Source organism: Cyanistes caeruleus, unplaced genomic scaffold (assembly GCF_971803275.1).
Source record: "Cyanistes caeruleus unplaced genomic scaffold, bCyaCae1.hap1.1 HAP1_SCAFFOLD_69, whole genome shotgun sequence".
Lineage (NCBI taxonomy): Eukaryota > Metazoa > Chordata > Aves > Passeriformes > Paridae > Cyanistes > Cyanistes caeruleus.
Genome location: NW_028255886.1, coordinates 2,002,379 through 2,026,808, shown reverse-complemented (window position 1 = coordinate 2,026,808; position 24,430 = coordinate 2,002,379). Strand labels below are relative to the sequence as shown.

At 49.7% G+C, this 24,430-nt stretch overlaps 1 protein-coding gene, 1 long non-coding RNA gene and 1 pseudogene across 2 annotated transcripts; 2 read left to right on the top strand and 1 right to left on the bottom strand.

The window, feature by feature from the left end:
- Positions 1-24,430, bottom strand: part of LOC111944703 (uncharacterized) — a 224,935-nt pseudogene that overhangs the window by 175,334 nt on the left and 25,171 nt on the right.
- Positions 1,921-5,088, top strand: LOC111945616 (serine/threonine-protein kinase pim-1-like). Its single transcript, XM_086872682.1, has 5 exons — positions 1,921-1,925; positions 3,061-3,101; positions 3,627-3,733; positions 3,845-3,895; positions 4,100-5,088. The coding sequence occupies exons 1-5, from the start codon at positions 1,921-1,923 to the stop codon at positions 4,484-4,486; spliced, it is 591 nt and encodes a 196-aa protein (XP_086728808.1). The 3' UTR covers positions 4,487-5,088.
- LOC147646986 (uncharacterized) lies at positions 5,278-7,281 on the top strand. The gene is made up of 3 exons (XR_015281683.1): positions 5,278-5,954; positions 6,648-6,782; positions 7,069-7,281. It is a non-coding gene; the product is annotated as an uncharacterized LOC147646986 (long non-coding RNA).

Genomic DNA, 24,430 nt, shown 5'->3' with positions numbered 1-24,430 from the left:
CATAGAACCACTCCTGGCCCCTCATGGCCTCTCACAGCCCCAGGGGCTCCTCCCAAGCGAGAAGGGCTCGGGCCCTGCTCTTTCTCCCTTTATTTTGGTCCCTTCACAGCACCGAGTAAACAAAGGCTGAATGGAGCCTTTCGCCAGCTTTTCCCTCGGGGTTCATTGCGGGCTGAAGCTCTGTGCTGGCGCTGGCCCCAGTGCCAACATCCCTGCAGCTCCCAAGGCCTTTGCTGTCCCCCCGTGTCCATTCCCTGTCCCCGAGTCCCGCCCGGCTCTGGCAGCAGCAGCAGCCGCAGCGCAGCGGGCGCCGGCCCGGCCCGGCCGGGGCTCCCGGCCACGAGCAGCAGCAGCGCCGGCCCTTCCCACCTGCTCCTGCCTCGGCTTCCCAGGGCTTTTGCCAGGGCAATTCCGGACTACAGCAACAATCCCCCACAAACAGCCCTGATTCCTCAGGCCCGCCTCTGCTGCCCTCAGCCAGCCCTCAGAGGAAGAAAGGAATGGGTTCCTGCGCTGTTTTCAGCACTGTTTTACTCACCCTGAGGTGACAGCAGGAGGCTGTTGGTGCCTTGGCCTTGGCAATTGTAGATCCCGGCTGCTCTTGCCCCTCTTCTGCTTGCTACCTGAATTTTAGCAGTACAGCTGCAATTGCCTCTTTCAACCAGTGCTACTCACTGTGCTTTTGTGACAGGGAACTCAGGATTTTTGTTTCAGGCATCATGATCAGTAGAGATCAAAATGTTCCCAACTCTCTGAGCACAAAATCAAGGAGAATTAGAGCCACACAGATCACATTTGCAGTGCTCAAACACAGCCCTGTGCTGCTGCTGCTGCTGCTGCTGCTGCTGCTGCTGAAATAGAATCAACTGACAGAGGCCATCACAGAAATGGCCTCTGCAGTGGCAAATAAAATGAAAAAATCCACCAGGAATAGGAAAAAACAGAACTTCCCAAATTCACTTTACTGTTTCTTCTGAGCAGCAGAAGAAAAAGGCACAGGGCACCTTTCAGGCAGTTCCACAAGCTCAGGGTTCTCATTTCCTGGGGAATCTGTGATGCAAATAGCCTTGCTAAAAAGGACAAAAGCAAAGGGAATGAATAGGGAATTATTAGGAAAAAATGTACTTTCTTATACACAAAGTTCACCATGTCATTCCCTGCATTTCTCCTTTTCACATTGTTTCTGTCGTCCACTGAAATGTCCAGCTTATCATGTTTTGGTGCTTATCATCAACTGATTTTGCTCTTGATTTCTCCCAGTGCAAGAGATGTAGAATCATCTAAACTGAACACAGAAACAAATTCCCTCTGTCAGCCCATCTTCATGTTCCAGATCACTTTCAAGATGTCCATGTATTAGCGTTCAGGAACACACATAATCATGAATGATTATATGAAGGTGCTTTATTTAAAGAGCTCTGGGTGTCAGGGGTACACATACCCAAATCTGACCCAATTTGGTTTTTGAGTTGAACATATTTTATACTCTATTGTTATACAACTTACATATTAATTATTAAACTTACATTGTTCTATTGTATGCATTTATTTTTACCCAAGCATTAATTTCTCGTGATCCCCCCCAGCCCCCTAACATTGTTCCTCATGTTCTCTAAACAATAATTATATCTAATCACATCTAACAATTGTATCATTTATCATATACTGACTACACAGGTGCAGCTTGACCTGGTCTTTAACAAGCACAAGGCCTAACATTCCCCAGGGCCTACTTTTCCCCGGGCTTGGCAAACCTATATTTCTTTCTCAGTCCCTGAATTTTCTAAGATTTTAAGACCTTTTACTGTCACATGGGGCTATTGGAATGATTAGCTCTCCACTGCTGGCTGCATGTAGAGGAATGGCTAGAGAGCAAAGGTCATATTCCCATGCAGCAGTTAGCTGGGAAAGAGTTAGACAATGGAGTACAGTTGGTGTGAGATGTTGCAAAAGTCAGGAAGACCTTGGTGACAACTGTTAACTGAGAACAGGATGCTGTGATCAGAAGAATGTGAATTCAGCATAGATGAGCGATCACAAGAATGTAGAATTAGGTGGAGTTGACCTTAAATGAAATATCTAATAACGAGCTTGCTTTTGCACTATGTATGAGCCTAATTATTGATGCTATATAAGTGGTCTTAGGGTTACCAATAAATGAGACTTGCTGATCATTCATATTAAGTGCTGCATTTCTCCCGCCGAACTCATCAGCTGCAGGCTCTGGAGATTCTTTCTCCACATTCAGCCAGGCTTGTATTGCCCGACAATTTCTGGTACCTCGACATGCTTCCTTCGGGTAGAAGGGTAACAATGAAAACCTTACCAATGGCACAACTCTCCTGTCCACAAGGAAAAGAAAGAACAAGTTGTCAAGTTCTTCAAATATTTGTCCTGCTTTGCTGCAAGAGTTGTGTTGCAGTCACTGTGTGGGAAGCCAAGAGAAGCTGCAGCTGGGGGCACATCTTGTGACAGGAGCTACGCCTTGTTCTCCAGGACAAGTTTTTGGAAAGAACAAACAGGACTGTGGAGAAGATTCTGGGAAAACTGAAACAGCTTTTTTAAGAAATGAAAATCAAATCAAAAGAAACAACCAATATGTTTTTCTCTATTTTTCTCTATTTATTTTTATGTTCCCCTTTTCCATCTTGCACTGTTTCTCCATCCCATTCATTCCAAATGGATCTCACCTCTAAGACCTGAGTCTTGGCAAGTTTTAGACACTGTAAAATACCATGAGCTATACCCAGCTTGCCTTCCCCTGTTTTCCTTGGAAAGCAATGCTGGAGACACAAGTGCAGTGCTTGGCTCAGGTACAAATTCTGCATTCAGGGAATGTGCTCAGATGGTGCCTGACCCTCAGCAGGGACAAGGCACAGCAGCAGCCAAGGGCATTGCTGTGCCCCTGTGCAGGAGTCAAGACTCTGGCTCTTGGCTCAACACGGCAAAGTTCCCGTGTTTGGCCAGGCTCAGGGGCTGCCCGGGGAGCGCGGGGCTCGGGCCGGGGCTGAGCGGGCAACGGACAAACGGACACGGGGACAAACGGTCCCGGTGCTTCAGTTGCAGCGGCGGCAGCAGCAGCGGCGGCAGAGGCAAAAACGGTAAAAGCAGCAATAGCGGCAAAAGCTGCAGCTTTATCGGCTCCCTCTTGCTTCTCCTCTCCCTCTGTCCCGCACCCTCTCCCAGTTTCCCTCTCCCTGTGCCCACCCGAACCATGCCCCCGGCCCGCCCCTGGACCCGGGCGGGTCTGCACCGACCCTGACCTCGGCCCTGGGCATCCCTCCATGGTGTCGCCTCCACCCAGCTCTGGCTGTGTTGGCACTGGCGCTGCTGGGACGGCATCAACGCCCTTTGGCTCCGCCTGGTCCGAGCCCGGCCCCTGCCCCGACCCCGGCTCCTCCCGGGGCCCGCGGAGGACACAGGCGGCGCGGCCGCTGCCGCCGCCTCCGCTGCGGCTTCCCCGGCCCGAGCTCCGCCGCTCAGCAGCGCGGCCGCTGGCCCCGAGCCGCCGCTGCCGCGTTCCAATGAGGGAACGCCTGCGGATGCCCGGCCCGGGGAGCTCGGGGAGCGCTCGGGGGCCGTTCCTGTCCCCGGGCCGAGCGCTGATGGCCGCGACTCGCCCCCAGGGAAGCTGCAGGAAGCCCTGCAGAACTGCTACAAGCTGGGTTCACTGCTGGTGCGCGACGGCTTCAACAGAGTCTTTGCGGCCACTCAGCTCTTGGACAGCACCCTGGTGAGTGGCGGGAGGAGGAGAAGGGGGCGGTAGAGGAGGGGGCAGAGGAGGAGGATGTGGGCTGGACATGGCGGGCAGCGAGCTCAGTTCGCTGTTCCCTTTGGCTTGCAGGTGGCCATCAAAAGGGTGCCACGGAACCGTGTCCGGCACTGGGGCGAGCTGGTGAGTGTGCGGGGCCAGCGGCAGAAGCCAGGGAGTGCCGGGCGGGGATGAGCCGAGGCCCAGCAGGGTGGGAGCCGCCAGGATGCCTGCAGGGAGTGTGGGCGTGGGGCCAGTGGAGGGCGCAGAGCATCCCGGGCTGGCTGAGGGCTCCCCGAGCCCTGGCACGGCCTCAGCCCCACTGACGGCACCGTGCTCCTCCCGCAGCCCGACAGCACCAGCGCACCTCTGGAGATTGTGCTGCTGGATAAGGTGTCCACAGGTTTCCCTGGTGTGGTGCAGCTGCTGGAGTCGCTTGAGCTCCCCAACACCATCGTGATGGTGCTGGAGCACCTGGAGCGGTGTCAGGACCTGCGGCATTTCATTTGGGCACATAGGTTCCTGTCTGAGGAAGAGGCACGGGAGCTGTTCCGGCAGGTGCTGGCGGCCGTGCGGCACTGCACCAGCTGCGGGGTCCTGCACCGAGACATCAAACCAGAGAACATCCTGGTTGACCTGGACACAGGCCAGGCAAAGTTGATTGATTTTGACTGTGGCACCTACCTGCAGGAGACAGCCTACACTCAATTTTCAATTGAGCCCACACAGGGGTAGGCTCCTGGTCCTGGCATCTCCTGGCCCAACCAGGGTGTGGCAGCAGGGATTCTCCCTTTTGCTGCCAGTCACAGGACTGAGTCTTCAGCCAAGTTTCTTCTGAGTAGGGCTGGGTGGGGAGCCATCTTCCAGCCCTGCTGTCAGCCTTTGCCTGCCACTCTGCCCAGGACTGGGGCTGGGGCAGCCAGCCCAAAAAAAAACCCCGTGGGTTGGGGTAGCAGAGAGGGAGAGGCAGAACCTGTTGCACCAGTCAGTTTGGTGTGCAGGTGAGAAAGGGCTTGGACTGCTGTGCTCGCCTGGTTTGCCTTGGTTCGTAATGTTTTGGGACAATGCTGTCAGGGAGGATGTGGGTATGGTTTTTCCCCAGCACTGAGTGGGTATTTACATTTGCGTGTCATGGTCGGGCCTTGACAGGGTTTCTGCTGCCCTCTTCCAGCACCAGTGGCTTCTTTTCCAACCCCAAGTTTGTACACAAGTCCCAGGTGCTGGTGAGAGGGCAGCAGGTCACCCGGTCTGACACTGGGGCAGCCCCTGCATGCCCAGGGATGCTGGGGCCAGGCTCTGGGAGCAGCAGCATCCCCCTGATGAGCTCCATCCGTATTCCATAGGAACACCGTCATACAGCCCCCCGGAATGGACCGACTTCGGGTGGTACCATAGCGAGGCAGCAACCGTCTGGACCCTGGGCATCCTGCTGCATGAGATGGTCTGCGGGGAGCACCCTTTCAGGAGGGGCAGGAACATCAGCTGGGCCCAGCTCCCACTGCTACAATGGCTCTCCCAAGGTGGATCCTCATCTCTGGGCACAGGGGGAACACCAGTGTTGGGAGACAGCAGCAGGCTCGTGAGCATCCCGCTCTGGCAGCTGCTGAGGAGGTGGCACATGTCCTGCTCTCCTGCTCTCCTCCAAAACAAAGAATTGATGGGAAAGTTTGGCCCAGCTCTGAGCGCATCCAGCGTGGCCTGAGCACGGGAACAGTGGGGCAAAGTAGACAGGAGCCTTCTCCAACTGACCGGTGGTTTGTGGTTTCTCTCCCCAGACTGCCGAATTCTGATCAGGTGGTATTTATCCCTCTCCACTTATTATCCCCAAGCACTCCTTGGACAGGCCCTCATTAGAAGACCTGTTCTGTGATCCCTGGATGCAGGATATTCATCTGCCCTAGAAGAAGGGGAGAGCCACAGGCACAGTGATGCAGGGACCTGGTAAGTTACAGCTCCACACATACCCTGGCAATCAGCAGCAAAAAATCCCAGGCTTTTTGTCCTGTCTGTATCACTGCACAGGGGTCATCAAATGGGAACACACAGCCCTTGTGCTGGATCTGAGCTGCTCTGCCCAGCACTGCTGGCTGCCATCTGAGCTGGTTTTGCTAGTCTTGGTTCACTGACAGCCGGGCCCTGAGCAGATCCCTGACAGCCTGGTGTCACCCCAGGGAAGAAGGAGCCCCTGGAGAAGCTGTACCAGGTGGGGCTGAGGCTGCTGCTTCTGGCGACATGGGGGACAACAGCAAGAATGACAACCTCTTTCTCCACCTGGCCAGTGGGAGCTGGCGATGATGGACTTTGATTCTGTCACCTTCTTCAAAGCCAGGCTCCACAGAGAATTTTCAGTTCATTTCAGACCCAGGGGGATGTTCCCAGATTTGTGCCTTGGCCGGGAACCGAAGGTTTCCCCTTTGCTGGGGTGGATGCAATTGATTCCTCAGTGGTTGCCCTGATGGTTTTTGGCAGGGCTGGGGGCATGGGCTGGGGTGGTTACAAAATGGGAGTGGGATCCTGGCCCTGCCAACAGCCCCCACCACCCACCGTGCCCTGGGCTGGTGCTGGGGCAGCCAGCCCGACACAAACAAACCCCCATGGCAGGAGCACAGGTGGGACTCCAGAACCTGAGCACGGCTGCTTTGCTGTGCTCTCAAGGAAGGGCTTGGGCTGCTCCACTCCCCTCCTTTGTTTTGGGATCACCATGATTTTGGGGGACAGTGCAGGGGGGAAGGGAGAAAGCATGGGCTTCCCTCACCCATGGGTGGGTTTTTCCCTAGAATGTAGGGGTTGGGCCTTCCTCAAGCTCCTGACAGACATAAGATATTTTACCATTTTTCTTGTTTCCCCTTTTTGTCTGTATCCTATTTTCATTAATTTCTTGTTTGTTTTTCTAAAGGAAGTGTTCTAGGTGGGATCCAGTCTGGATTGGGAAGTGCTTGGGACCAGCTGTGGTGTGGATGGGCCGTGCCCTTGGAGAAGGCTGAGGACATTGTTTGGGACCAGCTTTTCTTCTGGCAGCAGATGGCGTGAGGTGGGTCCTCATCTCCTTGGCATGGGTGGGACAAGAGCTTTTGGGAGATGGCAGCAGGCACAGGAGCATCCCGCTCTGGGCAGCTGCTGAGGGGTTGGATCTGCTGTGGCTGGCTGCAGGCTGGGCACATGTCCTGCCCTCCTGCTCTGCTCCCAAAGGCAGCAGTGATGGGCAGCTTTGGGCCCAGCTCTGAGCACGGCCAGCATGGCCTGGGCACCGCAGGTGGCTGGGACAAGGGGACAGGAGCCTTCAGCTGACAGACGGTTTCTGGTTTCTCTCCTTGCAGCTGGGCTCTGCGGATGCTAAGGCTGCTCTGGGCTCTGCCAGGGCTCTGCTGGGCACAGCACCGGGCCAGGATCAGCCAAAGAAGAAATGGTGTGACCTGCAGCAGAGACTTGAGCATTTTGGCAATGCAGCTCAAGTCTGCAGAGTGTTCACTTCCAAGGGAAAACATGACATCCCACAGAAATAAACTTGTTCCATAACTTCTGAAATGAAATCAATCTGGGATGACCCTAAATGACATTTTTCAATCTTGCTCAAGCTGTAGCTCAGCCCTTCTCTGAACAGTTCTCTCCCCCACCTGCCTTTTACTTCACAACTGCTCCCTCCTTTCCCCCAGTGAGTTCCCAGCCCATCACAGTCTCCATCACATTGCAGCCTTCCTTGATGCCGCTCACCATGAGGAACCCAAGCCCCAGTCTCAGGGACTCACCCTGTCACTGGCTGAAGAGCAGCAATGTTTGTCTGTGCCAGTGGCTCTTGGATGTCTCTGTATCCATGGACAGAAGGTCTGTCCTTGCAAAGGTTTCCATAATATCTTTGTACCCATGAGTATGGAATGAACATAGAGAGTGAAAGTGTCAGTCACGTTGTTTGCACACTCCTTCCTTTCCATACAAGACACATCCATGCACACTCCCATGTATAGATATATTAAAGGGATAGGGATGGATAGAGATTTCCCACAGAGCTCTAAGTTTGGCATAACTCACCTTGTAAGCCATGGCCAGGGGATTTTTTTTCCCAGCTCTGTGTGAGTAGGTGTCCAAGAGCTGAAGGGAACAGCATTTAGAGGCAGTTTCAGGATTTCTAGGCAGGAAAGGGAGCTGACAACCATCCACATAACTCACCATATTCGTCGGGATGGGCTGCTGGTTCTTTAGGAATATGGCACAATGGAGACATGAGAAATGGGATAATTCCAGCTCTCTGTGGCTCTGTGCAAAGGTGGAGCAGCAGAAACACCTTGTATCTTTTTTGGGGACACAAGGTCCAAGGAGCTGGGGTGGCACAGCGTGACCTGGGCTGGTGGCAGGTGAAGTCCCATTTCATGACATCCCAGAGTGGCACAGGACAAAGCTCCAAGCACCCACAGCCCCAGTGAGGAAGTCCTTGGAGTGTTGCACATCCCATAGGAAAAGTTGCATTCACTCAGTCCATTGGGATTTATCACTTCCATTTGCAACACTTTAGGTCCAAGTTTCAAACTGAAAAATTTTTACACTCAAGATACAGTCATAAAGAACATGTATTTCAATTTCCTATTCCTTTAACTGCAGTGTAAAATATCTTAATTTTGGAAAACATCCATCAAATCTGTAAAGAAAGGCTAAAGTAAAAGTAAAGTAAAGTAAAGTAAAGTAAAGAAAAGCTAATGGATCCTTTCCAATAGCAGATGTACAAAGTAAGTAACTAAAAAGCAAAGCTGAGTTCTCTTTTTCAAAAGATCAGTTACCCCTTTCTTACTCCAGAGTTATAGAAGATTTTTCACTACACATTTGGGGGTAATTTTTATCTTTCATATTTTTTTCTTTTTTTGTTGTTGTTGTTTGTTTTGGTTTGGTTTTGTTTTTTTTGGGTTTTTTGTTGTTTTTTTTTTACAGAAAACATGTCTTAGAAAAAGCATGTCCTTTGCTCCTGGTTCCCGGGTGGAGCAGCTCCCTTCCCACTGGCTGAGCTGCTCAGGCAGAGCCCGGCAGCTCCTGGCCCTGCAGGGCTGAGGCTTTTCCCCGTTGCTGGGCACAGACTGATGGAGCAGCACTGCTGAACACGGGCACACGCAGAGGGAGCAGAGCAGCTGCCTTTGCCCACCTGAAGCTCCAAGGCCAAACTCTGAGCAGGCACGGCTGGAAGAGACTCGCAGGCTCCCTGTTGGCTCTGCTGCCCCACTTGTGCCCGGCCCAGCTCTGCGTGAGGCACAGGGAGAACAAGGGGCAGCTCCCTCCCAGCCCCAGCCCAGGGACCCCTCCAGCCCCAGGCCTTGGGGCACTGTCAGCACCCGCTGCTCCAGCCACGGCTTCTGCTGGCACTGCCAGCAACAACCAAAGTGGGGCTGGTCCCGAGGGAGCAGCAGCAGTGCCTGGATCTGATCCCTCAGCCTGAAGCAGCCCCCTGGGGGAACAGAGGGCACAGCAAGAGGGACAAAACCAGTCAGGGTCAGAGACTGGAAAAAGTCAGACCTGGGAGCAGGAACAGCTGCTTCATTGAACTCTTGGAGAAAGCTCTTGGCTGGGTCAAAGCACTGAAAGGTGTGAAAGGCAGAGAGGAGGCCACACCAAACAATGCTCCTGTTTTCACACCCTTCTGTAATAAATGAAAATGATTTGTGCTAACTAATTTGTAACTACTTGGAAAGTTATTAATAGAAGCATTCAGGGGAATTGGTGTTACAAGGCAGATGTACCCTCCCTAGAGATGTTACACGTTAAAATTAAGATACAGGATGTTGTTTTGAGATAAGAAATATCCTAAAACAAAATCGACCTTGAGATGGATAAAGTTGGAACAACTTTATGCATAGGGCCTGAAAATTATAAAATATAAGACTAATTAGTAAAGCACAATGCTTACTTAAATAACACAACACTTAGTACGAACATGCAGCCTGTGAGGTTATCCAGAGGACAACGAGGATGAGTGTAAGCCTTCATCCAAAAGACCACAAAAAGAAGACAGAAGACCCCCCCTAGCAACAAGTGAAGCATGCGCCATGAAGAATAGTGATGCAAAGTTAAAGAATCAGAAATTGGATGAGACTTACTGGAAACATGAATGAATATTTGTAAGCATAGAGTATATAAGTTTAGTTTGAATTGCTTTGTTTTGTACATGAGGCTGGGTGAGAAGCCCTCCCGATACCCCAGTCAGTCTTGCTTATGCTTTAATCATATTTAATTACAGGCAAGCTAAATTCATATATATGTACATATATTTTTTCATATATATATGTATATATGTACATATGTATATGAATATATTCACTAAATTGTACTCTTTTACTAAATTGCATTCCTTCTATATCAAATTGCTATTCTATCCACTAAATTGTATTCTTTTATTAAATTGTATTGTTGTATTCAATTCACTAAATTGTATCATTTTTTTCCTTGTTATTAAACTCCTGTTAACCCAATAGACCTAGTTGTCCAAATTTCAATTTCATTTATAACACTGCCCTTGGGTGAGTTACAGCCACAGCGAAAGGGAGGAGGAGATGATCCCACCCATGGCTGCTGCTGGGTCAGATATTTGGTGAGATAAAGCTGAGCCAGAGCTTCAGCATCTCTCCCAAAATCACAGAATCACAGAATGCCTTGGTGTGGAAGGGACCTTAAACCTTAAGTTAACCTTATCATTTCATCAACTGCTATGGGCAGGGACACCTTCCACTATCCCAGGCTGCTCCAAGCCCTGTCCAACCTGGCCTTGGACACTTCCAGGGATCCAGGGGCAGCCACAGCTTCTCTGGGCAAACTCTGATCTCTGCCCAGGTGAGCAGGGTCAGGACCCAAGGGAACAGCTGGAGCTGGGCCGGAGCAGGGCTGGGGATCAGCAAAAGCTTCTTCCCCCACAGGGGGCTGGGGCACTGCCCAGGCTCCCCAGGGAATGGGCACAGCCCTGAGGCTGCCGCAGCTCCAGGAGCCTTTGACCAGCGCTGCCAGGGATGCACAGGCTGCGATTGTTGGGGTGTCTGTGCAGGGCCGGGGGCTGGACTCCATGATCCCAATGGGTCCCAGATCCCAGCTCAGCCCCTTGTGCACCTCTCACCCTTTGGCTCAACCTTTGTGTCCCCTGGAGGCGCTGGCAGAGCTGATGGGGTGGGGCAGGAGCGGGGCAGCCCCAGCGTTCCCCTGGCAGTGACACCACAGCCGGGGCAGCCCCAGCGTTCCCAGCGTTCCCTCCCTGGAGATGCTCCAAGGGAAATGTCCAGAGCCGTGTCCAGTCAGTGGAACTGAGTGGCCACTGAGCACCCCCGGCCTGGGCTGCTGTGGATTCCTCTACAGACAATTCAAGGAAGGTGCCCTTGGCAATCCCCGTAGTGCCACAGACAAGTGTCACACACAGTTACAGAGCTCTGCAAGGATCCCTTGCTTCCCCAGAGTGTCCCAATCATCACAGAATGGCAGAATCAAATTGGTTGGAAAATATGTTTGAGATCATCAAGCCCAAGTAATGCCCTCATAGCACCCTGACCATGTCACACTGACCATGCCACTAAGTGCCACTGGTGAGTGACAGTGATTCCTCCACCTCCTCCCTGGACAGCCCATTCCAATTCTCAATCACCCTTTCTGGGAAGAACTCCTTCCTATTGTCCAGCCTAAACCTGCCCTGGTGCAGCTTAAGGCTGTGTCTCCTTGTCCTGCCCTCCAGCAGATCCACACTCACAGCCAGCTTGGTGTCATCTGCCATTTGTGAGTGCTGGACTTGACCCCCTCAGCCAGATCCTCAGTGAAGATATTAACCAAGACTGGGCCAGCACAGATCCCCGGGGACCAGGGACTGGACACCGTGCAGCCGTGGGCTGCAGCTTTTCCAGGGAATGCTGTGGCTCTCCATGTCCAAGACCTTGCTGTAGTCCAGCTCGACACATCCAGAGCCTTTCCTGCACCCACCAGGAGGGTCAGCTGGTTATAAAAGGAGATCAGGTTGGTCAGGCAGGACCTGCCCCTCCCAAAGCCATGCTGGCTGGGTCTGACCCTTAGGCCATCCTGGAGGTGCCGTGGGATGGCACTCAAAGGGATCTATTCCAAAACCTCACCAGGCACCAAGCTCAGGCTGACAGGCCTGGAGTTCCCCAGAGCCTCCTGCCAGCCCTTCTTGGGGATGGGCTCACACTGGCACCTCCAGTCCTCTGGGACCTCCCCAGTGAGCCAGGACTGATGAGGAGAAATGATGGAGAGCAGCTTGGGGAGCTCATCCACCAGCTCCCTCATCCCCCTAGCATGGATCCCATCCAATCCCATACATCTGTGAGCATCTGAGTGGCTCAGCAGGTCTCTGACTGCTTCCTCCTGGATTACAGGGGGCTGTTCTGCTCCCTGTCCTCATCTACCAGCTCAGGAGAACACTTGTCCTGAGGAAAACCTGTCTTGATGCTGAACACTGAGGCAAAGAAGGGGTTAAATACCTCAGCCTTTTCCTCATTGTCATGGAGTTACTTTACCTTTAAGGGAGTTGGAGTTGCTGGGAAGTGCTTGGAGTCTTTTCTCCTGACCAATTATCGGTCATTGCTGGGAATTGACAGCAGTTTAGGCCATTGAAAAGTGGGATCAACTTGTGAACCCTACCTTAAAATGTAAAAGCAGAGCTCCAGACCTCCCGTCCCTGCCCAGGCCATGCGGCCGGGCGGGGATGGGGCCGGGCCTGCCCCGTCTCCCGGCCGGGAGATGGGGGGGCCTGGGGAAGGTTTTCCTCGGGCCCGGGCCGGGCCGAGCCGATCTTTGGCTCGGCTGCAGGTTTTGCTGTAACTACATTCACTAGAAACTGCCCAGTGAAGGAAGAGGGAAGCCTTGGACTTGCAGCAGGTTGGAACAGCGACCACACGCTCCAGAGCAGCCATGAAGAACCTTCCATCGCAGACGGCTCCAGCTCCTGTTCGGCAGAGATCCCCAAACCATCTACAAAAGCCTGGGCAAGATGTTAACTCTTTCATTACCCAGATGAGACTTGCGGATTAATCTTTTTATCCAGAGAGAGAGAGAGAGAGAGAGATCAACATGAAAAGAGACTTTATAAACTACCAGTGACAAGAAGGAAAAGAAGCTTCAGGAAAGGTAGAGAATTAAGAAGATGCTTTAATTAAGCTGAAATATCTCCCTGTTAAAACTATGGAGATGGACAATGAAGTCCTGAAAAGAACTCCTTTAATTCATGATATAGGATCTAGAGAGGAATAGTGTTCAAAGTGTAAATTTGAGTAAAGAGTAATTATAGTATAGTGAAGTACTAAGAGATTAAAAGCCTTGAGAGGCCATGAGAAAACTGTTGAGAGATTTGAAGCCCTGAGAGGCCATGAGAAAACTGTTTTCTAGTGAAGCTCACAGAAACAGATAAAGAAGACTTTTTTTTTGCCTTTGAATAACTTATCCTTAAAAATGTTATCTCTAGACACATGGCCCATACTTACTTCAGAGTGATGTGAAAATGGGAGGAGTGAACTCTAATAATAGCAGCTCTGAGCAGCTAACATTAGGGCAATAGAAAACTATAACAAAAATAGTTTTCTTGTGAGAAACTCCATAAATTAACAGGAAGAAACTTCTGTTTCTCTATAAAGACTGGTGAACATACTAGCAAGAATTGGGACTGTTTTAACCATCAGAGTTCCAGAGTTTTTGTCTCTGTTGTCATGTGAACAAGAGAATAGTGGGTGGATAGGAGATAGAAAGGTTTTTCTGGAAGTTTATTCTGGTGTTCTTATTATTGTGGTTTGTCAATAAACTTTCTTTTTTTTCCCCTTTTAAGTTGTATGCCTGTTTTGCTCTTATTTCTAATCCATATCTCACAACAAAAAGTAAATAATTTTCTTAGTTAGTGGTTTAAAACCACGACACTCATCTTTGGTAACCATATCCCCATCAATAAGGAATGGAGGTTGTCCATAGCCTTCATTTTGCCATTAATGTATTTATAAAAACATATTTATTATCCTTCAAAGAAGCAGCCATGTTAAGCTCTAATTGAGCTTCCACCTCTCTACTTTTCTTTCTGCATGACCAAATCACATCCTTAAACATTTCCTGAGTTGCCAGTCCCTCTGTGCAAAGGTGATGCACCCTCATCTTTTCCTTGAGTTCCTGCAAAAGCTCCCTTCCCACCCAGGTCGGTCATTTTCCTCACTGGCTCATTTTTTGTCACAGACTGACAAGCTGTTCCTGCTCCTTCAAGACTTTTTTCTTGAAGTGTGTCCATCCTTCCTGGAATCCTTTGTTTCAAAAGGCTGCTTCCCTTAAAAAAACTCAGTAGATGATTTGGTACTCCCCAAATCTGCATCCTTAGTCAGCTGAAGTCTGCTCTCTGTAAGTCCAGTGAAGGAGCTTTGTTGATGCCCCTCCTTCTTTCACAGAATATTTCAAAACTTGATGATTTCATGGCCACTGTACCCCAGGCAACCTCCAGCCACCACATTCCCCCAGTAGCCCTTTTCTGTGAACAGCAGAAGACACAGCTTTCCTTGGCAGTGGCACGAGAAGGAAACCTCCCCAGAGTGCAGCTTGGCAGGTTCAGCCTGGAGGGGAGGAGAAAGAAAAGTCCCTGCCAGGGCAGAATTTTGGTGCAGGAGGTGTCCCAGCATGAGACTGGACCATGCCATGGCTGAGTGTGCCAGGAGCCGGCAGTCAGTGGGGCCCAGGGATGCTCCAAGGGACTTGGAGTTTTGCTTCTGACTCCCCGAGCAGCTCCTTCAACCTTCTCTCAGTGCCTGAGGGTGCTGGACTCAGCCCCAAATTCATCCTGGGGTTCATTAAAACACAGAAAGCCTTGGGGGCTCTTTCTCTTCCTTCCATTGTCTTCAAGTCCAAGGCTTGTGCAGCTGCTTGGAGTCAGCTTGGAATTCTGTTAAGGAGGAAGATTTGAAAATCCACCACTTTTTTTTTTTTTTTTTTTTTTTTTTTTTTTTTTTTTTTTATCAAGGGCGTATTTCTTTTTTTTTCTAGTGGAGAGAAGAGGTGACAGAAGCATTCCCCAAGTGATCTTGATTCTGAATGTCTCCTTAGAAGGCCTGGTCATGGAGAAGAATGAGCCACTTGCAGGCTGCCCCTGTTTGAACAACCTGCTCCTCACTCTGAGCCTCAGCGTGTCTGTCATCACCCACCTGGGACTGACATCCCAAAACATTGAAAACATTTATCAACTTTTCTTTAACATTAATCTAATTTATTAATAAAAATAAAATTTTAATTTTTATATTATTTTATATTTTTATTGAAAGAAATTGGCCAGGAGACAAGACTCCTGTTTGATGCCTTTAATTAGGATTCAGCTCTTGGGGTGGGGGGCCCAAGGGATTGCTTGCACCATAGCTGTTCCTACACTGGCAGCTCCAAGGAGAAGGCATAATTCAGCTTTGCAGTACACACTGCAGATCTGGGGCTTCCATCCTCATGAGAGTAGCCGGGAGACCTGTCATTCTGGCTCGTTGTCTTGGGGTGTCAGTCCTTTCCAGTCCTCTTTAGGTCATGGTGATGCAGGAAGATGGTTCCTAAGCAGGCTTAGGTGATGCAGGGAGATGATCTTTCATCGTAGGTTGCTAGAATATGTTTCCCTTGTCCTTTTATTCCTCTGTTAGATCGTTGTTTTGGTGTCCTGCATGCCTTAGTTGGCATATTGCTCAGCTGCACAGCTTCATGGGACTTTCTTTTGTTAGTGTGACCCAGTGTCCCTGGGCGCAGTTTCTGTGGTGTACCTTTCTAATGGGTATCTTTTGTTAGTGTGGCCCAGCCCCCATGGGAGCAGATTTGTTACATAGTAGCAAGGAAGTAAGGGAAAGGGATAGAGGAATGTCTCAAAAGAACCTTTAAAACACTTCAGAAACTGGTAACTAATTAACATTACTAATAACCATCGGAGTAAACAAGTGGTACAAGGTTTACAAATGGGATAAGAACATTAAATGTACATAACTAAACACAGTATTTGAACCAGGGTGGATTTCTTGAGAGATTTTATTCATGACATTTATAACCTAATTTTTATATTTATATAAAAGAATTGATACATTTTGAGCAACTAAAAACATTATTTGCTTTGGTTCTAAGTACCAAAATTCCGTTCATTAATTAATTGACCACTATTTCTCTCTCTTTATGCTAATTAGTCCTATTTTTAATCCTTAGGTTATCATTATAAAAATTTTCTCAGACAGGGTAAAAGTGGCCACTTTGGGGTACATGGAGACTTTTCTGAGGAACATTTGGGGCAGTTTTGAGTCTGGGGATGGAATTTAGAGAGAAATTGGGGGTCTGAAGGACACTTGGGGGAGCCAGGGGGGCACTTGGACGGGCACTTAGGGATTCTGTGGGACAATTCAGGGCCCAGGGGGGCACTTGGAGGTGAGGGAGGTGAATCTGGGGGCCCTTCGAGGCCTGGGCGGGCACTTGGGGGGCTGTAAAGGGGCTCCATGGGGCGCGGGGAATGCTGGGAGTTGTAGGCGCCAGTATAAAGCGGTTTATTGGGGCCGCAGAGCGTCACGGGAGTTGTAGACGCAGCTCCAATGGGTTCCAGTGAGGCACGGAGCATGATGGGAGCTGTAGTCCCGGAAGTGGCTCGGAAGGCGCGTTTTGCGGTGTGGGGAGGCACTTGGAGAACACTTTTGCGTCTGAGCCATGGCTGCAGGTCCTCGGGGTGAATGTATACAACTCGGGAGCACTTGGGGGGAACCTGGGGAGCTGTAACCGGGCTCTTTAGGGCGCGGGGCACGGCAGGAGGTTTGGGCGCGGAACTGTGATCTGGGATGATGGGAGATGAATTCCCAGCAATGGCTGGAAGGGGCATCTTGGGAGGATGTCTCATCGAAGCAGCAGGCAGAGCAGAATGTGGGGCATTGATGTTGGCGAAGCTGCTCTCCAGGGGGGCCGTGGGCAGCTCCTCGGGGCATGCTGGGGGTCATGGCCGCAGGTACTGCAGCAGTGAGGTCAAGAACAGGAACAGCTCCACCCGCGCCAGCGCCTCCCCCAGGCACAGCCACTGCCCTGTAGGGAGGGGGCATCAGCACTGCACCACCCCAAAGGGTTGGGGGTCCTAAAAGGGGCTGGGGGTCTCCAGAGGGGCTGGGGGTCCCAAAGGGATGGGGGTCTCTAGAGGGACTGCGGGTCCCAAAAGAGGCTGGGAGTCCCAAAAGGGGCTGGGGGTTTCAGGGGTTGGGGATTCCAAAAGGGCCTAGGGGATTCCAAAGGGTCTGGGGACTTTGGGGGCTACGGGATCCCAAAAGGGTCTGGGGTCCTAAAAGGGCCTGGGCTACCCCAAAAAGGGTCTGGGGGGTTCCTAAAGGGTCTGGGAGCTTTGGGTTTGGGGTCCCAAAATAGTCTGGGGGTTTCAGGGGTGGGGGTCGCAAATGGGTCTGGAGTCCCCACCCCGAGGAATTTTGGAATTCCAGAAGGATTTAGGACCCCACCCCAAGGATTTATGGGATTTTACGGGTGCCCACTGGCCGAGAAGGGCACAAAGGCCTCATTGCACTGGAACTGACCCTGCTCATCCAGGAAGTTCCCAGGGTCAAATTTTGGGGATTTTTGAAGGATTTGGGGTTGTTTAGGACCAAGCTCAGCAGGGGGTAAATGTCTGGGTCCGGTGGGGTCAGGTGTGGGGCCAGAAGGGTCATTTGGGGTCAAGTATGGGGTCAGAGTGGTCCTTTAGAGTAATTTGGGGTTATTTGTGGTAATTTGGGGTCATTTGAGGTTACTAGGGTATAAGAAACAGTCTGAAGTTTCCCTCATCTGCCTCACAACCATTGCAAGAACAGAGACCGAGACCCTGAAGACACCAAGGGACTTTGTGCAGGAGTTCTGGCCTGGTTGAGGTGGAAGCTTGCCAGGTGATGGTTTGCAGGCGTGCTTGCTGTGCTGTCAAGGTACACTGCCTTCATTCCTGCTGCTGAGCAGGGACTTGTAAGGAGCGGCCTGTTCTGTACCTTACACCTGCTTCCCAGAGCAAGGGGTCTCATCAAAATAGCCAAGGAATTTCCCCACCTCTTGGCCAGCTGCCCCTTGCTTTGAAACAGATTGTAAAAATGACTTTTCCAAGTTATTTTCTTTGAGAGAGATTTCTCCATGGAAGAAGACACCAGCGACCCTGTCTTGTCTGTTGGTAGCTATAACCCCCCCACCTTTTTTCTCTTTGCATTTTGCCTCTTTATCCCTCTCTCCCCCTCTCTCTCTCCCTCTCCTCTATCGCATAACCCTTGCTGCAGGCACTAAAATAAAGATGCATTACTGCTGTTGTGATTTAAATCCCTTGGTGTCCTTTTCGCATTCTGAGCTCAAACGAACCTCTCACACCTCTCACTTGTGTTAGCGGATCGTGACACTTGGGAGCGGGGTGACCCAAGGTGAGGCTTAGAGCAAATGCGCTATGACACAAAGATATTGGTAGGCATATGATGGAGGCAAGGATGAGGAGGAGACCTCCAGTATGGGTTCCAAAGGCTTTTACTCCACTGGAGGGTCCAGGGACTGAAGACCAAGAACACAACTGTGTGTGGGTCTTTATATGGGGGAGTCTAGAGGGAGGGTACAAAATTTTAACCAATAGGAAGAAGCTATGGGAGGAGTGGAAGGTTCCATTCAACAATACAATAGGGGAAACAAGGGGAGCAGAGTGGGTCACATGGGCGAATGGGGAATTGGAGATTAGGGGATTTCCAAAGGGGTGGTTCAGGTAGGAGGCTGGCCTAAGGGAAGACTGACAAATGGGTGTAATGACAGACAGGGAACATGGGAAAACAAGGGGTAGGCTTGAGGCAGGATTGATAGGTGGGTAGGAGGATACAAACTAGGAGCAAACCAATGACTTAGGGGAATAACGGGAGAAACCATTCAAACAAAACTGTCATGGGGTAGCTTTACCTTTAAGACAGCTTGGAGGGAGAGGAAGTTGAAGCTGCTGGTGGCTGATGGGAGTTTTTCCTCCTGACCAATTATCGGTCATTTCCAAGAATTGACAGCAGATCTGACCATTAAAAAGTGAATTCAACTTGTAAACACCCCCTTAAGAAGTACAGACAGAATTCTCTTGCTCTCTTTGGTTTCCGGCTTCGGACAAGGTAGCAGGCTCTGTCTCGGCCTCCTCCCCCCCCTCTCCAGGCCTACAAGGCCGCGGGGTGGAGGGGGGGGAGGGGGAAGAGAAGCAGCGCTGGCCAGCCGAGCTTGGTTTTCAGTTTTTGCTGCTAGACTGAAACTTAACACCATGAACTCTTGCAGTTTTCTTAAAGCTTTTAATTCTTTTACTACCTGGATAAACATACAGATTACTCCTTTTCTCAGAAAGACAGAGAGAGAGACAATCAACATAGAGGAGACATCATAGAACCACTAAAAACAGTGAAGAAAAGAGTTAAGTTTAAATAAGAAAGAGAGAATAAGGAGATGCTTTACAGCTGAAATATCTTTCTGTTAAAGCTATGGAGATGGACAATAATAGTATAAAAAGACTCCTTTAATTCATGATAAGAGTATTAGGAGGAATGAGATATTCAAAGTGTAACTTTTGAGCAGAAGAGAGAGAGAGTGCTTGTGATACTGTGAGTTGCTGGGATTGAGTTGAGTGAAGATTTTGAAGCTTTGGGGGCAAAGAGAAAACTGTTTTCCAGGAAGGCTCACAGAGACAAATGAAGAAGACTTCTGCCTTTGAATAACTTATCCTTAAAAATGAGATTCCTAAACTCTGTGATCCATACACACCTCGGCAATGTGAAATGGGAGGAGAAGATCTAATGACAGATTTCCGGGCAGCTGGCATTAGAGAAATAGAAAACTATGATGAAAAATAGTTTTCTAGTGAGAAACTCCGTAAGCTAACAGAAAGAGACTTCTGTTTCTCTACAAAGACTGATGAAAGACTGTAGCAAGAATTAAGACTGTTTTTTAACCACCAGAATCCTAAAGTTATTTATCTCTATGTTGTCATGTGTACAGAGAAATAGTTAAGATGTAGAAGATAAGGGGGTTTTCTGAAAGTTTATTCTGGTATTCTCATTCTTGTAGTTTGTTAATAAACTGTCTTTATTCCTTTTTAAGTCTTAAGCCTGTTTTGCTCTTGTTTTAATCCATATCTCACAACAAAAAAAATAAGTAGTTTTTAGTTACTGGTTTAAAACCACGACAAAAACACACCACAACAAACAGAACTGTTAACCATTACAGGAGGTGGCATCTTCAGGAGGCAATGGCATGTGAGTGAGCTCTTGCCACATTGACACTCATTGTTCTACATGGAAAGGTGTAGTAGTACATATTTCTGGGAGTTACTTAGTTTCTCTGTAAACCCTCCCTGCAGCTGTGACGTGTTTTTCCCCTCCCCTCCCTGTCCCTGAAATGCTATCCCATTGGTTGGTGTTATATGTCTCCCCACCCCTCTCCCGAGGTTTGAAAGAGTCCGGGAAAGGGATCCCCGGCCTCTTCTCCCCCCTGGAAGCCAGCCAGAATAAACATCCTCTGTTACCCCAGAGGGAGGAGCAGCTCTTTGGTCTTTTTTCTTGGTCGTGAAGAATCTCCCTGACCCCCCACTCAACAGAGCTAGCCAGGATTACTTCAGGGGGCAAAGGGAGGTTACTTCAGGTGGCGCCCATTGTGGGGGCTTCAGAACCCCTTGGGACAGCTGGAAAACACCCCACTGGTGTTTTAATAAGCCTAGGGAACGTCACCTACCCCGCAGTCTTTACTGACGGGGGTCGAGTTGGTAGCTCGCTGAGAACACGAGTCAACTCGGACCGAGAACCTTTTTTTTGGAACACCGCCACATCCTTCAGGAAACAGGTACTGGGGGGGGGGCGCAGGGCGGGTGCGGGAGATCCGGTGGTTGTTGTGGGGTTTAGCGAGGCATGGTGGTGTGGTGCCGGTGCCAGACGAGCCTCCCCCCGATACTGGGATCAGGGGAGCCCACGTGGCACTACACATGGTGTGTGTGGGGGAGGTACCGGCGGCGCGTCCCAGGCTCCGCGGTGGTTTTTAAACCCTGACCGCAGTTTGGATCTTTTCTACTTTTCTCGATGATAAAAAAGGTTAGACCAGTCTGTGTAGTAAAGCCTTAATATCGGCCATGGGTTCTCGTTTTTATACACAGAAAAGGAATAACTATCCCCATATTAAGAATATTTTAAAGGCTGGAAATATCACTTTCCCAAAAAATAAGCTGAGGAAATTCATAAAATGGGTTTTTTTGCATTTTCCGGATTTGAGTATTGATTCCCTGCCTGACTGGGAAAAGGCTGGAAAAACACTCACTATGCAAGTTGAACTGGGGGAGAGCACAGCTGGTAAATACCTCTCACTGTTCATTTTAATTCGGAAAGCAATTCTATAAAAACACGAGAAAAGGCTAAAAAAATCTTTGGCTCCTTCCCCTCTCCCCCTTCCCTCAGCTTCCCGGTCAGAGAGTGCGTCTGAAGCATATTCTATGAGAGTTCCAGATGCTTGTCTCTCAGGGCTCAGACAATCCCTGGAGTGTACTGACCCCGTCTGCCTTGTGCAGGCAGATGAAAACTCCTTCCCATATCCTTCCCTCCCCGCAGAAAACCCCTAAAAGCATAGCTTAAAGTCCTCCCTGCAAGGAGTGGGGGGGCTCGGCAAAACTTACTCAGAAACATGCGCCAGGCCATCATGGTGCCGACCACATGCCCTCCTTCCCCTCCCCCCTACCCCGCCCATAACCCCTCCCCTCTGCCTGCTTCTTATGGGGCAGGGGGTGGGGCAAGGGGCGGAGATGGGGCGGGAGCCGGGATGGGGGGCGAAGATGGGGCAGGAGCTGGGGCGGGGATTGGAAATGTGCCGAGAGCCGGGGGCAGGGCTGGGGGCTGGGCCGGGCTGGGGGTGAGGGGTGGAGCCCCTCCCAGTTCCCATGGTCCAGGGGGCGGGCCCAAGAATGAGCAGGGAGGTGAGGTTGCCTCACCACATTCCAAAGGCGGGTGTGGTTGTGCTGCTGCAATCTGCCCTCATGGCCCTGGGGGACACCCCGGGGGATGGGAGGGTGGATCCTCTCAGCCTGCTCCCCCTGTAGAGTCACGAGGTGCCCCTGGGGGATGGGGAAATACTAACTTTGCTGGTTCCCAGACAGGTCAAACCTCTCTTGCCTGCCGGTTCAATACAACCCCCGGAAATGGGGAACCTGGAAACTGGGACTCAGCTTTTTTCCCTACTGCTGCTCCAGTAACTTTTACTGGAACAAGACCACAGAACCAGCATTACAAGCCCTTCTCATACCAAGACAAAAAAGAAATTTGCGAAGTTCAAAGAGAATTTGGCCGTAATAGTGAAATATTTAAAAGCATTGTTGAAACAACATTAACCTCAAATGATTTAGTTCCTACAGATATTAAAGATCTTTTTAGGTGTTTGCTTACGCCATCTGAATTTGATTTATTGGAAAATACATGGAAACGATTTCTAAAAAACATACTGTTGGAATTATTAAAAAACAATCACCAAAATGTAGATTTATTAAATAATGCTATAACTTTTGAGCATTTATGTGGTGAAGGAGTATGGGAAAAACCTGAAGACCAAACTATGGCCTTGCCAAAGGCCGTGCTAGATAAAATCACTGTCGCTGCAGAAAAGCTTTTACCCATCTACCAACAGCTGAGACTAAGGGTAGTTATATTAATGTAAAACAAATGCCTTCAGAAGGATTCCTGCAATTCTTAGACCGATTAAGAGAACAAGTCTCCCATCAGGTAGAAGACCCCGTGGCACAGGCAGAATTAATCAAGGAAATCGCTCAGAGAAATGCTAATGAGTCTTGCCGTAGAGTCATTCTAAGTTTGCCAATGGACCCACCTCCGACACTTGCACAGATGGCAGAAGCCTGTGTGAGGAAAGCAGAGATGTTTTCACAGGAAAAGAGACCTCCTTGGACCACCCAAAGACCTGTTGCTGCAGTTTCATCTGAAACAAGGAGTGAACAGATGACGTCTGACCAGCAACAGCGAATTTGTTTTCACTGCAGAAAACCAGGACATTTTGCTAAAAACTGTCCTTTAAAACAACAGAAACACACTGATACCAGCTTGCCAAAAAACTTAGGTCTCAGCGCTTACCCACTTGACGTGCAGACATAAATGAAGCGGAGGCCAATCTCTGTCCTTTAATGAAAAGGGGGGAGGGGGGTTAAAAACTGCAAAAATATAATTGTGAAAAACGTTTGCCTAATAAGGTCTGGCAACTGCAAAAGCGATTCAGACTTGTAACTTCTCAAGATTTTTGTTTCAGATCTGATCGTTAGACAGTCGTTGGAGTAGACTTGCAGGATAATTCACAAGACCTGGCTGGACTGGATAGTAGGTATTTTGCTATTGGAGACACAGCACACACACCAATAGAGATTGAGGTGGCTCCCATGATAATTAAGGGAGACCGAACACACTTCATTCTCTTAGCTAGGTGCCCCCAACCACCTTACTATGTAGACAAAGGGCAGGTAATAGCCCAAGTGATCCCTATTCCAACAGAAGTCCCAGTAGATGACAAAGCACCAGGAGTCTACTGGGCAGAAGTAGTGGGTGAAGACAAGCCCATTATGGGATGTAATTTAACACATAAATCAGAACATCTCCATGTAGAAGGGTTAATTGATACTGGGGCAGATGTGACTATCAAACCTGAAAAGGTGTGGCCCTCACGTTGGGAACTACAACCGGTGGCAGGAAAAATACAGGGTGTTGGAGGAATGAAACTGGCTAAAATTGCTAAAGGTATTGTCCAGATTGAAGGCCCAGATGGTAGGGTAGCTAGTGTCCGACCTTTTGTTATTGACTACAAGTGCCCGCTGTGGGGAAGAGACACCATGTCCCAGTGGAGAGTGAAATTAACAATTCCTGAGGCACCTCAGGATTTTTGGGTAGGAGGCCACTGTAGAGGGTCCTGTCCAAAAGCTATCTTGGTTAGATAATAATCCAATTTGGGTGAATCAGTGGCCTCTCAGCAAACAAAAACTTGGGGCGCTAGAAAAATTGGTGGAAGAAGAATTAGCCAAGGGACACTTAGTAGAAACAACCAGCCCTTGGAATTCCCTGGTGTTTGTAATAAAAAAGCCAGGGAAAGATAAATGGCGCCTCCTTCAAGATTTGAGAGAAATAAACAAAAAAATAGAGGACATGGGGTCTCTCCAACCAGGTATGCCATCCCCGACTACGTTACCACAAAATTGGTTTCTAGCAGTACTGGATATTAAAGACTGGTTTTTTTCAAATTCCCCTGCGCCCAGCTGATGCGCCAATGTTTGCCTTTTCCATTCCCACAATTAACCGAGAAGCCCCAACGAAAATGAAATGGTACCACTGGACAGTATTACCTCAGGGGATGAAAGCAAGTCCCTTCATCTGCCAGTGGTATGTGGGGGTCTTTGCTGTTCTCAGTGCGTGCTGAAAAGAGAGATGCCATCATTTTGCATTACATGGACAACATTTTAGAATGCTGTCCCAATAAGAACATGCTGCAAGACACCCTTGACCTAGTGGTTAAAGTTTTAACCTCTGCTGGATTCCAATTGCAGGAAGACAATGTTCAAAGAATGCCACCTTGGAAATACCTGGGCCTGGAAATTACTGCACGGACTGTTGTTCCGCAAAAATTGGAAATTATTCGTAATCCTAAAACTCTAACAGATCTCCATTCTCTATGTGGGTCACTAAACTGGGTCAGACCATGGTGAGG